Source organism: Microcebus murinus, chromosome 2 (genome assembly GCF_040939455.1).
Source record: "Microcebus murinus isolate Inina chromosome 2, M.murinus_Inina_mat1.0, whole genome shotgun sequence".
NCBI classification, from domain to species: Eukaryota; Metazoa; Chordata; class Mammalia; order Primates; family Cheirogaleidae; genus Microcebus; species Microcebus murinus.
In genome coordinates, this window is record NC_134105.1 from 78,615,788 (window position 1) to 78,634,633 (window position 18,846).

General features: G+C 32.3%; 1 protein-coding gene across 1 annotated transcript in view; it reads right to left on the minus strand.

Annotated features, from left to right (window-relative positions):
* The window catches only part of DPYD (dihydropyrimidine dehydrogenase), a 796,846-nt gene that overhangs the window by 456,394 nt on the left and 321,606 nt on the right, over positions 1-18,846 (minus strand). Inside the window, exon 9 of the mRNA XM_012791012.3 lies at positions 1,955-2,062. Within this exon, the coding sequence (XP_012646466.1) occupies positions 1,955-2,062 (108 nt within the window). The remainder of the gene's footprint in view (positions 1-1,954; positions 2,063-18,846) is intronic.

The following is an 18,846-nucleotide window of genomic DNA, read 5'->3' on the forward strand; positions in this document are numbered from 1 at the left end:
GTTTTCCAGGATGAAGTGTCACTATCAAATTATTCTGCTTCATTGAAAGACAGTTTTATTCCCATTTTAAAAATATGCTCATATATGTAATTTTATAGTCAGTGCCTTTAGCTTCTTTTTTCCTTCTAGAAGGATTGCTACAACACATTTTGAGGCATTTAGGTCATAACAAACTGGAATCAGTAAATTAAAACGCTCTTAGCCAAAGTTGTGATACGTATTTTTAACTTAGCACAATTGTATTTCTGCTTTTTAGAAGAAAAAAAAGTGATTCCTATAATTTGCAGTATTTCATTAAAATAATTTATTCATATATTATCTTACATAATTTCTAACAGATAGCTCTGCTAATTATATTTTATAAACTTTAAATATTAATATGCTGAGTAAGTCCCTTTACGTAACGGAAGAATTTCTGAGAACTGCTTTCTTGAAACAGTTAAAATAAAACTTTCTTCCTCTTACTGCTTTTCTCTGGTTTTGTTTGGACAAACTGGACAGTAAAAGAAATATTACTCTCTAAGTGTCCATTTCTCAATGTCATCTGTTAATATATTAAGATTTGGTATCCATAAGAAGATCCTTATAAAAAACTGAAATACAAATGTTCTCTATGTGTAGGTAGCACTGTATTAGCAGATTAAATAAAAATGTTGATAAGATAAATTACCATAATTTTTAGAATGGCACCAAGAATAGAATAGATCTATACTCTCAATATATATAATCATTTTGCTTGGACGACTTTGTATTAGGGATTACACAATCAGCACTCTGTAATTTTCAAATATGGTAAGTGTACTATGAGCTTCCTTAGAATGCATTGCAGACATACAGGCATCTAGTTCTCCTGGAGGAGGAAGGTAGACATGCTATGCATCTTTAACTGTAAACATCTACTAAATAATTTAATATGGAAAGTTTCTTACCCTTATAAATTTGGTGAGAAAAATGTAAGTTCTTATCATTTGTACATGTTATTGGATGTAGAAATAGCTATAGCTCAGACCCCTTTAAAAATGTATATTGATATAGCATCTCTTGTATTTTCCTGGCTAGAGCTGGAACCCATTCTACTAAGTATCTCGAGAATGGAAAAATAAGCACCACATGTACTCACAAGCAAATTGGTATTAACTGATCAACACCGAAGCGGACATATAGGAATAACATTTATCAGGTTTTTGGCAGGTGGGGGGGGGATGGGTATATACATACATAATGAATGTGATGCACACCAACTGGGGGATGGACACGCTTGAAGCTCTAACTCGAGGGGGGAGGGGGTACAAGGGCAATATACGTAACCTTAACATTTGTACCCCCACAATATGCTAAAAACAATAAAATAAAAATGTATATTGAAAGGATTTTCATTATCTGGATTTGGAGAAAATATTACAACTTTCTTTATCACTAAGACAGTGACCCCAGTCAAGCCAAAGTATGGCACAGCATTCACTTCGGGTTGTTCCTCTTGGGGTATACAAAGTGATAGGATATCTATCAAAGTCTTTTACTGTAACTTCATACAATTACTGTTCAAGAAGAGACATTCAATCTTTCTGTCTGTGTGGACACAAATCATGTAAGATGTGTGATGATTCATTCTATTTTAAAATAGTTCCCAAAATGAAGGTCCTACCATTTCTTTTAAAAACATCTTCCAAGGGTTGTTAAGGACTCTCTTACCTTGAAGCAATTTTTCATGATGTAGTTTAGACCTATCTATATTGCAGTGAAAAATCCTTATGATAATGCTTTATTTGAAGAATGGACAAATAGATGGATTTGACAAACTATTATATTAGGCCTTTTTTTAAACTTTACATTGGTATTATTTAAGGATTGATTTGAGATCTGAACAATGTCCTATTGAGCTTTAATTTCATATAAATTTGTAATATATAAAACAACACAGAAAACATTAGGAATAGAAGATAATATTTTATACCTGCTTTACTGCCTTTGGCTACAAGTGGCAAAAAGTCTTTGGATGTGTAAAACCCCTGGTCTTGCGTCAGGCCTTCAAAGATATAGTCTTTATTGGGTTCTGGCAAACCTAAATTAATAAAATTTATAAAATATCGTTAGCAGGAGGAGGTTCTTTTTCTACTAGATGTTAAAACAAAAAAGAAAATTGTGATCTTTGAAATAATGTGGTTTTTAGAAAAAAAATCTTTACGCAAATTAACATAAATTTGTACATAACACAATCTAACAGACCTTAGCATATACTTTTAATATACAACTATGTACACATAACAAATTACACATTAACACACACATATATATGTAAAGAAACATACTGTATATATACACAGATATACACACATATATACACATATGCACATATATAGTGTAATGAAGAAAATCAGGTTATATTCTTTCTTCATGTCATAAATAAAAATAAGTTTCAGCTATATTTAAATGCTAAATATAAAAATTCAAAAACTAAAATAAATAAAATATGGATACATATTTATCTAATTCCTTAATAAGTAAGATTATTCTAAGGGAAAAAAATGGAAGAAAAACCCTCAAAGCAAAAACAATGTATTTTACCACAAAAATTTAGCCACTCTTACATGTCAAAGATATTATAAATGAATTAAAAGGTAAATTATTAAGGAGAAAAGTATTTTAACAAATAAAATGTCTTTACTAAGCAAAAAGGTTTCTAAATATCCATAAGGAATATATTAACTTTCCAACAGAAACATAAATAAAGAATAATAAAAATGGGAGAAGAAAAAATATAAATAGGTTATAAACACTAAAAGTATTAACTCTATTAGTAAATAAAGAACTGCAAATTAAAGAAATGAAATATGGTTTCCCTATTAAAAAGTAAAATATTTAAGAAAAGTAAGCTATACAGCAAGGGTAGAGATGGAACTTGTCATACTCTTTTGGTAGAAATACACATTAGTTTCCAATTCTAGAAAAGAGTTTTGAATCTATCTTAAGAAAACACTAAGATGTGAAAATAAAGTTTTTGTATACAAAAATGATCAATGCTTGAAAGAAAAGGATAAGAAAATACCTGAATGCCAAATAAATGAGTAAATTAGTTTTACTTTTAAAAAAGAAAAAGATAACAGAACAAAATATAGCTATCAAAATGAATACTGGAAAAATATGGTATCAGATTAAAACATAGTATTAAATAAACAAGCAATATTCAAAACTTTGTAAAGTGTGATTCAAATTCTGTAGAAATGAATGTATAAACCATGTAATCTGAACAGTGATAATTTTTGGTGGTGGAATTATGGGTATTTTAATTTTTACTATTTCTTATTTTCCAAATATTCTACAATATGCACATATAAACTATATAATTAAGAAATGATTATCAAAATTTTTAAAGTAAAATAAATAGCAGACTAAATTTGTTTTAAAAGTATAAATGAAGAAAATCTTTTCACAATCACCCCATCCAAGGAAAGTGGAGAAACAATTCATCTCAATTCTATAAACACAGGTAGCAATATGTAGATTCAATTTACTCACTGTCCAAAACTCATTTGACTAATGAGTCATTCTAGAGAGGAAGGAGTTTATTTTATAATTAAATGAAGGACAATGGGTAGCGGCTTGTGGACACACAGAATAATAACCATAGTCCAAAGATGACTTTTGCAGGTGAGGTAAGATAGGTAGCATATCTGATCAGAAAGCTGAGGATTTTTGTTGGTTGCATATAACCAGCAGTAAACCACTGTTGTCTTTTCAAATTAAGCCAAACAGTTTTATTCCCTGTCCAGCACTCCCTGTATCTCTACCTCCAGATGATTTGCTTATAAGTTATTTTAACGCCCTTTACTTTTAAAATTATTTTAATTATCTAGGATGGTTAGGCAAGTCACTCTACTTGTTTTTGCTTCCGTGTCTCTGTAAATGAAACGGGGATAAGACTGTTTCTTCATTTTCTGACATGGAAGAATATCCCTTAGGTATATTGGTAACATATACACTATTATATATGTGTGTGGTTGTTTATGTGATTCTTTTAGAAAACCTGGGCAAAGGGATGGGGTTTGTGAAAATAGCTGAGTACGTACTTAAAGACTCTCTAATAACATAATAATTTCTCCTGAAAACTATTAAAAGATGACTGTAGGTTAGGCTGCACGCTTGATTCGTCAAAACAACATATACATATATTACATGGTAAAATTTAAGTAAGGACTTGTTTCCCCTCTCATCTTACTACACTATAGATAAAACCATTATGTTCTATACCACTTCATTTTCATGCTTAAGAAAACACCAACAAACAAAAAGAAAAACAACCTGAAATTCTGTGCCATTCCACGGTGATGGGATAAGCAAAAATCTTTAAGACAGATCAAAAATTAGTGACAGAGAATATAAGTGGTGGATAAGACTTCCCCAGATCCTGGCAATAAGGTCTAGAATCCTTTCGTAACCAACTCCTAATCTGAGCTTTTACACCACTCCCCATGGTGAAGGCAGAGAGGGAGCTTTCCATCTGTAGTTATTTCCTATGACCACTGTTAACTGTTATCTTTAGAGACTTAAGGAACTCTGATCGACACACCACCAGACTCACCAAGATAACTTTTCCTCTCCTCCAAGGATGATTTCACAAGAAATGTGCTTTGGTAAAATTTAAATTTCTTTTTTTTTTTTTTTTTCACTTAGATCAAGACACAAAGACAACTGAGTATCCTGTGCTTTCATACTTTATGCCCTAGGACAGTGCATCAAAAGCTTTCTCCCTGGATGCTTTGATAGTCTGCTCACAATGATGCTGGGGTGATCAGGAGGAGGGCTTTGTCACCAGACAGGCTTCGGGGAGAGTCCTTCCTCTGCCATTTACCAGCTCTGTGAACTCACACAAGTTCCTGCGATGTTTAGTTTTAAGTGTCAACTTGGCTAGGCTATAATACCCAGTTATTCAATCAAATACTAATCTAGGTGTTGCTGTCAAGGCCTTTTGTAGATGTGGTTATTATCTACAATCAGTTGACTTTAAATAAAGATTACCTCAATAAGGGGGTGGGCTTTATCCAATCAATCAGTCAAAAGGCCTTAAGTACCAGACTGAGGTTTCCCTGAGAAAGAAGAAACTTTTGTCTTAAAATTGCAACATCAGCTCCTACCTGAGAGTTTCCACTCCCCTGGCCTGCCCCACAGAATGTGGACTTGCCAACGCCCATAATTGCATAAGACAATTTCTGAAAATAAATGGTCTCTATCTCCATCTATCTATCTATCCATCCTACTGATTCTGTTTTTCTGGAAAACTGTGAAATTGAGTTCCTTCATCTCTCTGATCTACTACTTCATTTCTAAAATAGAGATCCACTTCTCTCATGGATGTGAGATTTTTACAAAATTATATATATGTATATATATATGCAAATACAGATAGATATTATTGAGACCTGGCACACAGTTACTGCTCAGTATAAGGTATGTTTGTTTATTCTGTAGTTTACCTTTCAAACTTCACATCTCATAGCAAGGAAAAAATAAAGCATAAATCAAAGTAAAATATTAAATCTTAGCAAATTTAAATAAAGTTCTACAAAGAAATAAAAATGAAGCCAACTTAAGTGCAATATGTAAGATAATGAAACTTGCAAATTCCCATCTATCAAAAGAAGATATTTCCCTGAGAGTAGGTGGCATATTAATAAATAAGATACATGTCTATACCAGGATGATTTCAAAATGACACTGAAATGACATTTTAATTCACCTTTTAGTGGGAAGAAGTGAGTTTACAAATAAAAAGGAATTGACAAAGATTTGACAAACAAAATAGCTCAGCATAGTATATGTATAGTGTTCTTTGCTTTTCAAGAAGACTAGATAGTTTCTTTGTTCCCCTAGAACAGTGAAGTTCTTGGTGTTTCAGCATGCATTTATACAAAGGAACACTTCCTTAAGGATTATTGAAAAATGGTAGTTTTCAAGTTTTCTGAAAAGGAAAGAAATAAAGAAAGAAAATTTTGCTTATATTACAGAAAATTTAATTTAACATTTATTGACTATAGGCCATACTCTAAATGCCAGGCATATAGGTAATTAGTATAGGTGAGTAGTATAACCCATTTAATTCTCCAAATAACTCTATGAGACAACTAAAGTTATTATTATACACATTTTAAATATGAGGACATTGAGGTACATAGAAATTAAATAACTTTGCTGAAGGTCACAGAAAAAGTAAGTTGCAGTGCCAATTTCTCTCCTGGACAGAACAGTCTGGCTGTAGAGTCTTTGCTTTAACTGCGAAATGCCTTTTTTCATGTATAATATTATAACTAAGCCCTGTTGTAATGTGATGTCTCACAACAAGTGATATTTAAACTAATCATTCAAAGTATATGTATTAAGTTTCACTCCAAGGCTATATGTATGTGTACAACACAGAATATGTCTGCAGCCAGGTTCTAATCTGGTGGCAGAGAAAAGATTGGCTGCTTCTCCCAGCTGCATTTTTTTTTTTTTAGTGTTTTGTGATTCTTTTGTCCAGTACAATTTCTTTCTGAAATGTTTTCCTTCTTAAGTGCATTCCCCTTGGTTATCTGCTGGTTATTTTTCACTATTTGATATTCTTTGAAATATGTATCCCTGCTTTGTTTCCAAAGCACCTCCCTCTGGAAAAACTACAGAATAAATAACAGCATTATATATAGTAAACTCTTTCCTTGTGCACATATCAAATTTTGCACAACTTCAATTAACATTAACAACATATTAAATATTCTGTTACATGTTATCATTTAATGAGTAATAAGCGAAAAACAAGCTTTTAAGGCTTAGTCTTCACAGCTATGGTAGGGTGTGTTTAACAATTACTCAGATTCTATAATGTTTGCTTGTGTTCCTTCACCAAGTCACTTATTCGGTGTTAATTGAATGGAGTAAGCATCTGTGTGATGCCTCTTGTTCTTCAAGGCATCCACCTGAATGACAGCTAAACCATCATGGGAAAGACAGTCATCTGATAGACCTGTCGTTGGGCATAGCCTCACAAATCCCACAGGAGTGGAAAATATAGCACAGACCTCTAGAAACTGCCTCGAGTTCCTGGCAAAAGGCTGTGGCTTACAGAAACGGGCAGTGCTCTAGTATACAGAACTCTGTACAGGTACATCGATTCTTGTTATTTCACACCAAGTGCTTTTTCAATAAAAAAAGATTTTAGTAGACAAGTAAAACAGCACTGATTATATCACTACTCTCAAATTTACTGGATGAGAAGAGCAAAATGTAGCTGATGGCAAATGTCTAAGTTTTTCACATTTCAAAGTACTTTTATATCTGAGATCTCACATTCTTCTCAGAAAAGAAGGTATGCTGCATTATCTCAGTCCTTGTTTTCTAACCCTGTCTTGGGGGAATGGTGCTGCATTAGGAAGAGCATTAAAATGTACAGATTAAACATGGATTCACTAAACAAACTCACACCAAGAGACACCAGGCTATCTAAGACCTCTGTCTTTGTAAAAGATCATATCAAAAACTCATGTCTTTTTTTTTTTTTTTTTTTTTTTTGAGACAGAGTCTCACTCTGTTGCCCAGGCTAGAGTGAGTACGGTGGCCTAGCTCACAGCAACCTCAAACTCTTGGCCTCAAGCGATCCTGCTGCCTCAGCCTCACAAGTAGCTGGGACTACAGGTATGCACCACCATGCCCAGCTAATTTTTTCTATATATATTAGTTGGCCAATTAATTTCTTTCTATTTATAGTAGAGACGGGGTCTCGCTCTTGCCCACACTGGTTTTGAACTCCTGTCCTCGAGCAATCAGCCCGCCTCGGCCTCCCAGAGTGCTAAGATTACAGGCGTGAGCCACCGCGCCCAGCCAAACCTATGTCTTTGTAAAAGTAAGTCAATGTGACAACTGACTTTATTTTTGTTTACTAAATCTTTTAAAATATCTTCATGCGAACTGACTTATTTCTGTAACTATTTGTAAACAGAATGTATTGTATAAGAGTAAAACCTTTGAAGTTCAACTTTCTGCATTGAAATTCTAGTTCTAGAATTGACTTTGGCCAAGTAAATTATTATTTCTGGGCAACAACAGCCTCATCATAGGATTGTTGGGAGAAACAACATGAAAAATAAGTATGTAAAACTCTTTGCAAAGACGTGAAACAGATGTTTCCTTTTATTTTCATTTGCTTCCTTAAAGATTTTGTTGGATTTAATAAAATGCTGCATTTGAGTAGATATACATTAAAAGTTCACCTAGTCTATGACATGTACAGTTAATGTTATTACACACTTAAATGGTCAGTATTGGACAAATTGGTATCACAGTCCATGAAACTTATTGTCTCTGGCAAGAATGAAAGACTGTGGCCAGAGGACAGTTTTTGAACCTCATTCACTCTATAGGCTACAATGAACTCAAAACCACATGTGTATCAAGACCAGGAAAGTAGCAAGAAAAAGACCCTGTCATGTTTAATGTGTCATTCAAATTGGAGCAGTAAGAATAATACTGTGCCTCAGAGAGCACTGACCCAGGAGTCTGAAGAACTGGCTTCTAGTTTCATTATTTCCATTTTCTAGCTGTACTTGGGTAAAATTGTTTAATACTCTGGTTCTCTAATTCCTTGATTTTAGAATGAAGATAACCCTGATTGCCATACAGGGTTGTTCTGAAAATGAGATAGAAAAGTACACATAAAGCACTATCTAGAACATTTAAATGTAAATCCTCATTACTGTCTTGGGTTAAATATGAAAGCTATGGAAAAAAAGGCTCATACGAAAAAGAGATTCATAGTAAATACTTTCAAATACAGAATATATTACAATTAATCATAAGAAGCCATTTGTATAGCTATATATAAGATATATAAATATAGGTATAACACCAATATATGTACCTATGTATAAATGTGTTTATATACACACACACACATACATACACATACACACATATATATATGAAAAGAAATTATTCCTGTATCAAGCCCAAGCAGTTGGGATTACAATATGGAAGTAAAATATTCCTTTCAAGGGACTAAGCATGTCACAATTCCATGATGGATTATAAAGATTTTCATCTGTCACTTAAAGATCACTCAAAGGATTTATATCTTACTTCCAAGGGACAATAATGCCATATGGGTTATCATTCTAGAACCTATATATTGATTAGAAAAAGAACAGATCAATGAAGCCCCACTGTGATTCTTTTCTCAATAAAACTCCCTGTCTTCTCCCTGGTGCCACTGTAAATATGTTTAGTTCTGAGTGTTCAGAGTGAATTCAGAAAGAATGGAGTGATTCAATATAACACCTATGAAATTAGATCACCATGCATCACAATAGTATTCATTTCATTGATTTTTCAAATCCCCATTAAACATCTGTTTCATATAACTGCTGTCTAGTCTTTCTCTCAAAGTGACCACATACATTAATTGTATCACACAATTGGTTAGACTATAACAAGATGAACGTGTTAAAAAAACGTTATGAATGGTATCACCATTTCAAACCATAATTTTTCCCATTACACAACATATTTTTCTATACAGAAGCATATATCAATAATGCAGTCCAGAACCAAGTGGAGTACTGAATATTCTTATGCCATTTTGATAATCTGATACTGAACTAAGGTCTTCTCTTTGTATTTAATTTATAAAACAGTAAAATTTAAAAAGCATTGAAGAGGAGAATAAAATAACCAAGATGATAATTCTTATAATGATAAGTTGCAAATGTATTTCAATTAGTTTTTATACTTGACATATAAGGTATATATGAATTCTATCATACCAATTAGATCAGTTCATATAACTTCATACTAGAACTTACTATCAGACTCCAAATTAGAGTATGTACAGGTAAGAAAAACTATAAACATAATAACAAAGCAATGCATTAATAAGTACAAGTATACATATGAAATAAACTGAATCTGAGTAGTTAAAACCCCTCTAGAGGATTTTGTGAACTGTAATAAATATCCAGCAATTCCAATTAATAAAATGAAAATATGGTTCACCATATATTTTTGGTCCCATAATTTTTACTCCTTTATATATCTGGAAAAATGTATAGATAGATTGTATTTTGATTAATAAAATAAGTCTTCTTTGCAAATATTGATAAAATACTCTTGGGTATAATTTATTTTTCTGAAAAATAATTTTTGTACTCAGGATTCACATCTTCTTTTGTTTTAGCTATTGTACATTATGATCCAACCAAAACAACCAACTCTTTGGACAAAAAGAAATGATGAAGTATTTTTTCATCTTTTTGTGATATTCCAATTTTCTTATAATTAGAAGTTATTTTAATAATTAAAATTGAATTTTAATATAAACACATGGTCTAGTTAAAATCTCTTTTATAGAAGATATTTATTAATATAATTTCATATTTCTGTCACAAAACTATACATATTACTTTGATTTTTGGTATTATTTATTAAAGTATGTTTTGTCTCTTGGGCCTTTTCTCTTCTTTATTTCCCTCCCTTCTATTTTTTTCTCCATTTCTTTTTCTCATTTGGCTTTTGCTATAAAACAATTTCCTTAAATTTTAATCCCCACATTGTGAAATAAGGGTAAGCAAAAAACTCAAACAATATGCCTCAGGCAAAGGTTTTATTTTTTTTTCCCCCTTAATGATTGGAGTTCTTAGATGGTGTTAGGAAATTACTATTTAGGACTGTGTAAGTATACTATATCCCAAAGTAAAGAAATCATTAATAATAAAATACTAAAAAGGAACAGTTATATTACAAAATAAATCTACCAGGCTTACAAAGAAAACAAATTTGCAACAGCCACCTGCTGTGGAGATGAGGCAGTAATCTCAACAGCAGGAAATAAAAGGGAAGAGAGGAGAAAAATACAAAAGCACAGACATTAAAAAAAGTAATTAAAACACTTATCTCCATCGACATACATAACGAAAAAAACCCTCAACCAACCACCTAAAAACATACTCTATTGAACTGCATAGCAGGAAACAACATTAAAGCTGCCACCATAAACACACATTTTGTAGAATGAAGAAGACCCCTTTAAAAATGTAATCGCAAAAGTATTACTAATGTGTTAATCACCAGTAAATGCACCACACATTCATTGTATTGTATTAGTTACTTTCTTGAAGGTGTTTTTGTAATTGTACTTCTACATTTTTCACTCAGATAAATTCTTAAATACAGGCGATAATAACCTCTTTATTTGTAGTTGCTGTAATGAAATCTACAATGACATTGTGAGACTGAAATATTCTGTATATGAAAAACTCTATGTAATAATTTTTAACATAACATGCATTTAGATAATGCACTTAAATGATTTCCTTTAAAGCCAAACTAATCTTTGCTATAATACTGGAATGAAACGAAGTGAAACACAATGCAAGAGTTAGGGTCATAGATTAGAACTGAAATGAAAGTTAAGAATCATTTTGAATTACCCAAGTATGCTTTGTCTGGCCTTCAGAGCTCTGCAAAGTGAAACGATGCAAGCCTAAGAAAGCCAGTGGGTAGGCTTTAAAATAAAACCCATCATCAAATGCCCTTGGTAACTCTCTCAGCTGCTAGAACTTGTTTTCTACATCCATGTGATTTTCCCCAGGCCTGTCTGTGAAACAATAGAGAACTGCTCAATTCAGAATGAGATCTTTGGAATGGATTCTTGACTATGTTACTTACATACTATAAATAAATCCAAGCACAGGTCACCAAACTTTAAGCCACAGTTTCCTCATCTTTAAAATGAGAATTACAAAATTGTTATCTCCTTATAGAGCTATTATCTGCACAAGTAAGCATAATATAGCTCTATACTGTTGGAACAACTTAATTTTACAGGTAAAAACGTAATTCACAAGCATAGATATTGATCATGCTACTCTTTAATTATTTTATCTCATGATGATATTCACAGCTTACTGTCATTTCAATTATGCATATTGCTCTTATATTTTAAATCATACATTTCCATGCAAATTTATCTTATCTGACTCTAAGTCATTACCGTAATTTTATAAATTTTCCAGGAAAATATTTATCCCAGGAGATAAGTTAGATATAAATATGTTAGACATAATAAAATATTAAATTACTTCTATGCTTAAATATACTTTGAATGTATTTAGTATTTCTTACATGTTGCTGAGTAGAAAACTTTAAATTAGAGTACTTTTCTAGAAATTCAGAAAATTCTACAAGACAATAACTTTCCAAAAGGCAATCTTAATAAATGCACTTGGTAAACAATCCCACAAATATGCGTTGACCGTTTTTGTACCTCAGTTTGTTCATCTACAAAATAAGCAGATTCTAGAGAAACTGAGTTCTATACCCTGCCTCGGATTTTTCTGTTAGACTATTAGAAAAGTGTGCCTTTGTATAACTATGCATTTTATTGTGTATGCATATAGAGAATCCATACCTTTCATTACATTCTCTAAGGAGCCTGTGACTCAAAAATGGTTAAAGAATGACATCCCCAACTCTAATATTAAATCAATTATACTGTACTATATCCAAATGCCTTTCAAGTGCAAAGACTATGGTTGTAAATGTCAAAATGCATTGTAATTATTCATACCTGATAACCACTACACACCATAATTTAATACCAGTTTATATAAGAATTTGCAAGCCTGGTGTAAGGGAAAGCAATGGTTTTTAACATCAGACATAACTATGTTCATTTCACTACTCCACTACTCTATACTAAGCTATATAATCACAGTGATTTAAATTTTAAGTCTCAATCTCTTTATCAATAAAACCTGCTTTGCAGGAATATTAATTGAGATAATATAGCTCAATAATATGATAATTGCTTAGCACAGTGACTGGCATATGGAAAATGGTAATAAATGAACTTTCATGTATTTTTAACTTTTAAAAATTCTGTTATTTTCATACTTGTATATTCCTTGATATTTAATACAATTTTAATATAAAACACAATAAGAACAACTCTAACAAAGACTATAAACACTTTTTCAAAACTTAGTCCCAGTTGAAATTTCCTTAAATACTGGTTAATTAACCATATAAACTTATAAGGCTCAATATATAATCATTATATAGCTACTTTTGAAATTCACAGTACATAAAAAAATAAAATAAAATATAGCCTATTATGCTCAACTTTTAGATTTGGAAAGCAAATTGATTTTTTAAGAACTGTGATTAAGATCAGTAGGAAATATTAATAGAAATCCTAGGTGTTTAATTTAACTGCTTATTCATTAATATTTATTGAGTGCCTACTATGTGCTATGCAATATATTAAGTCCTGGGAACACATAGATGAATACCTTCCAGTGTAGTAGGAGAAGAACATAGTCAGAAATTTAGAATAGTGCAAGATACGTGCTATGAGAGAGGAATGCATAGTTATCACAGGAACAATCACAAAGTACAATTTGCCTGGACTGGAGACAACATATCAGATTGAGTTTTGTGCAATTAATGTTTCCAATCATAGAGAAAGGAGAAGAATGAGGTACATATAGAAAGGTATGAAGGGATATGAGTTCAATCTAACAGGAACTAGGGTATGGTCAAGGGAGCAGATAGGAGGGGACAAGGAATAGCAAAATTTGAAATTTGATAGCTAGGCAGGGCCCAGACCATGAAGGGCCATTCAAATCATACTGAGGTGTTTGGATTTTACACTGAGGAAACACCTTCGGAGACTAGATAATCAGCTTTGTATATTAGCATGGACAAATTGATAGAGGTGTGTAGAAATAATCTTCAGGGAGTAAGAATGGAAGGAGGTAGATCAGGTAAGGGGATGCTGCATAAATCCAGATAAGAAAGGAAAACTGCCCTTTTTCTTCTCAACCTGGATTACCAGTGACCACTACTGACATGGCATTGCAGGGGGTATGCACAGCTTCAGTAAAAACTACAGCTTAGCCTCCTGGGGCAACAATTCCACTCAAGGATAAGTACTTTAAATTATAATGTTTTTATTAAAACAAATATGAAGAGATTAAGAAATGAAATGCAAATTTTGGATGAGATTTTAATACTTCAAAGAAAGTCTATATATGGTATTTGAAACTGTGCCTCCAGATTCCCTAGAGGTATGTTTGCATTCTCTTCTCCTATTACAGCAACTTTAATGGAAAAAAATGGGACTCATACTAAAATACTGACAGTGGGGATGCAGAAGAATAAAAGTACATTCTCAAGATATGCAGGAGTTAATTTCATAGGACTTGGTCCCTAGTGGTTGTGTGGAGTAGAGGAAATGGCAAGGCCAAAGCTGAGTCTCAACTTTCTATTTTGGTGGGCACCTCAATAGTGGTGTGCTTGACTGTGGTTCAGTATAGCAGAAGAGGGCAGATTCTACAGTAACAGTGTTGTTCCATTTTGGACATATTTAATGGAGTATGGAATAAAAAACTCATGAGAAAAATCTGGTCTGGACAAACAGATTTGGAAATTATCAGCAAAGAGATGATACTGGAAGATAGAGATGCTGATGAGCTATTCCAGAGAGAGTAATCAGAAAGGAAGGCCAAAAGTGGAGCCCATGATACACAGTAACATTAATGGAAGAAAGAGGAAAAGGAACTTAAATGGATATTGAGGCAGGATCAGTCAGTTAGAAGGAGAGGTAGGAGAATGTGGTATGCCAGAAGCCAAGAGAAGGGAAGCACCAGCTTAAACTTTCTTGTCTGTAGAAGAAACATAGACTCAAAATTAAATATATATATATATATATATATATATATATTCAGTATATAAACACTATGTACAGTATAAAGCAAAAAGAAATAGTGTTCAAAGGAATACTTTTGATTTTAGGAATGATCTTCCTTGATTTTTAATTGTAGCCACTGACCTACAATTAATTTTAGAAATAATATAACCAAAAGATTTATTGAAACAGAATATTAAACAGAAAAAAGCAATAAAATACAAATACATTTATTTCAACTATGAGAATCAATTTAAAAGAGGCAAATCATAAGAAGAAAGGGAGAAAATCCTATAATATTATGATACTCACGCTGGGAGGTATTCCAGTGGTAATGACAGCCAAAGTATGAAAAGAAAGATTTTGCCAGAGAGGGAAAACATCACACATCTTTCCAGGAATCAGTATAATGGAGAGTATATTTACACTAGAGTGCTTTCTTAAGAAGTAAGAATTAATCACTTCTCAGCCTTTTGGCTAAGATCAAGTGAAGAAGAATTAACAATGAATTAATAATAATGGTGACTCCACATTAATTAGATTCTGAGTGGATAATACAAATGGATATAAGTTAGATTGTGTAACATTTGCTTGATTAAAAACAATCTTTAGAAGATTTCTTACACTTTTAAAGAAACACATCAAAACTAAAGATTTGAATAAAAGAGGTGTTGCTTCTCCTCTACTGGGATCGGAAATCCTTCAGAAGGGTATATGCATGTCTGGTTAACCCTACTACAAATTCTCTAAACTCTGAAAGCAAAATCAAAGACCCCTAGACAATAGAAATACAAGGCTAAGGTAGCAACACCTCTGTTTGCTCTCACCTACTAGCTGCAAATTAGCCTACCTCTCTGTGTCTTAGTTTCCTCACCTATAAAATGAAACTTAACATACTCCCCCCCGACCTGTTTTGAGGACTACTGAATTATGAAGTACTTAAATAGACGTGAGAAATTCAATTAATAATAATGGAAAATATTTTCATTTTAATTGGTGCACATTACACATGGAGTGTAGACTTCTTTATCCCACTACTAGGTGAAGAAACTGCAGTAACAGTGGAGAGTGGATTAAGCAAGGAGATCAAATTGAGATTCTGTGTTGCCTTTTGGAAATTATTTAAATTCTCTATGAGCTATATAATATATACACATTCACAAATTAAATTATACTCAAAAGAACTCAACCACTTGAACGACAGCACTAATATATATAGCATACGTTTTGACAGTATCAATAAAAATTTCACAATTTTTAAGTCAATGTAAAATAATGAATTACATCCCAAATGCCTTGGGTTTAATGAGCTGAGAAGTCAGTTCTTTGATACATTTTTTCTTTTTTCAGTTTCTGAATAGGTGATTTCTATTCTGATATATGGCTTTAGGGCTATTTTTTAAATCATTGTAAATATTTTCATGCTTTTTAACAAAGACCTATTCAAATGCTAAGCTGTTCTAGTTCTGCTTCTTAGAGCATGGTGCATATAAGGCCAGTATCAGCAATTAAATCTAGTTTAGCCAGTTTACAATTCAGACACAATCTAAATTCTTTTGAAACTCCTAACTTGCTGTTTTTCTAGTGCATTCTATAGATTATAAAGAGAGAGAATCTAGTTCAGAAAGTCTTTTTACCACTGTCTTAAACATAGGCTCAACTTCATATAAGCTTAGTAATAATAAATATTATAAGAGTTTACATTTGTAAAGTGATTTTTTACTTAAAAATATTTCTCATCTTTTTGAGCTCCACAATTACTCCATGGGCTAGATATCTTTATACCCATTTATAGATAAGCAAACTGAGGTTCAAGGCAGTAAATAAAGCTTTCTAAAATCTCATAGCAAGTGGCAAAGCCAGATTTAAACCAGTTAAAAGTCTTAAATATAGTGTTTCTTTTACCATTCCATAAAATATATTATAGGGTAGCATATAATCTTTATTGTTAGGGAAAAATAAAGGAGCATTAACCTTGTCTGAAAATTTGGCATACAATGATCTGTGGTGCCTTAAATTTTCTGAATGTTAACATAGCAGTTTTATTCACAAGAAAGAAAAAAAATGCTGCAGAGATTAGCAGGTAATTATACACATATCATCCCACCTACGCTACATTTTCAAATGATTTTAGGTAAACTATGCCTACTTAAATTTAAATGATGTCTTATAAAAGGATCTTCTAAGCACTATTCATTTGTTTAAAGCACAGATCTACAATGACAAACCTATCATCAATTCATTTTGATGAAAGGGTAATAATTAAAGCGTTATTTTCTTTCTTTCACTGGAAGTCATTTGACCTATGTTAAATCAACTATCAAACTTTCATTCATTATTTCTACATGAAGGACTTTTGCCAGCTCAAAAAAGTATAAATCTTCATTTGTCAAATTTAAACTATGCCTGTCCCAGTTGTTATCAGAGCTCATAGCTCTTATCCCTTAAAAACAGCAAAATATTGTCAAGTCACACAACCTCCCCACAGCCTCAGATGACCCCTGGAATCAATAATATTTGTAACTTATAAGTGCACGGTTAAGGAGAACAGAAGGCAAGCGCTGTCCTCGTTAACCACATTGAGCTGTGATACTACATTCAACTCCCTTGTGTGGCCTGTGATCAATTTTAATCTCCTGACCAAGAATAAAAGAATGCAGACTCCTGATTCTGGATTCATCTTGAAAGGAGATTATAGATTTGTATGTCTGCAGTGGGAATGAAAGATTTAATTCAACTGGCCTTTCAGGAAAGAATATATCTAAACTATCATTCCTCCTCATTACCCTTACTGCTTTCAGGGCCTCTACTGACAGAACTAAATACTGAAAAATGTGTATACAATGGGTTAAAAAGCAAAGCTGTCTTGTGGACACATGATCAACTAACTACAGAAACAGACTCCAGAGTGGTTTCACTGCTACATGATTACAGGTGGAACTAGTTTTTGTATCTCAAATTACTTTATGAAAATTACAATTTTATGCTCAACTTCTAATGTGAAAACCCTAATTTTTAAGCAATTAAAGAATGCATCATTTACTAAAGTCATGATCAGCTATTTCCAAAATACATTTCCAAAATTCAGTACATTGGTACATTTGGGTTTTTTTTAAATGCAAATAAGTTGTGACATCAAAAAGAGAGACAGCATCACCAGCTTCAGTATCAATTTTTTATATTTACTGTAACTATATGTGTGTATGTGTTTATATATGTACATACATGTATATGATAATGCATTTACAAACAAGTAATATAGTCTTACTTTTATATTTTATATTTATATTTTTAAATATTGTCTTATTTTTCAATAAAGATAAAAAATAAAATGTCCTATTGTTAAAAGTAGGCTGAATATAAAAGATCTTCCAGGGCTTTACTGGGACAATCCATGCAACTGTAATTTTAAGATTCTGTAATTACTACTGATTAGTCAATACATCAAATACAATTTCCAAGTCCACATCATCACCACCATCATCACAGCAAACAGTTTTTGAGCAGTCACAATGCGTTCATGTACTATGTTAGATGACCCCAGAGCCAGAGTCTAAGTTTGATTCCTGACTCTGCTACTTTCCAGCTATATGATCTTCAGAAAGTTACTTTACCACCTTTTAACACATTCTTCATCTGTGAAACAGGAATAATATCCTTAATGGCACTGAGCTTATTGGGATTTTGGTAAATAATTAAATAAAATAATAAAGGCAAACCTACAAGTGTTTGTGGTACTTAATAGTCATTAAATAGGTGTTAGCTATAGTAAAATGAATTCTGGGTCATTCATTCATTCTTCTTTAAACATTCATTAAGTGCTCCCAATACTGCAAAGACTGTGTTAGGAAACAAAGATGAGCCACATACACTCTTAACAATCTGAACTTTAACTTCTTCTGGGAATCAGCCTTCTCATTTACAAAATTAAGATACTAAAATTTATCTTGGAGGGCTGTTATGAGGATCAAATGAAATTAATTATGTAAAGTGCCTGCTGTAGCACCAGCTACATAATAGGAAAGTCAATGAATGCTTATTGAATGAAGGAATAAAAAACTGAATTAATGGTGGATGGATGGGTAGATATATGCTATGCTTTATATCAGAAAAAAAATAAGAGGCCGGGCGCGGTGGCT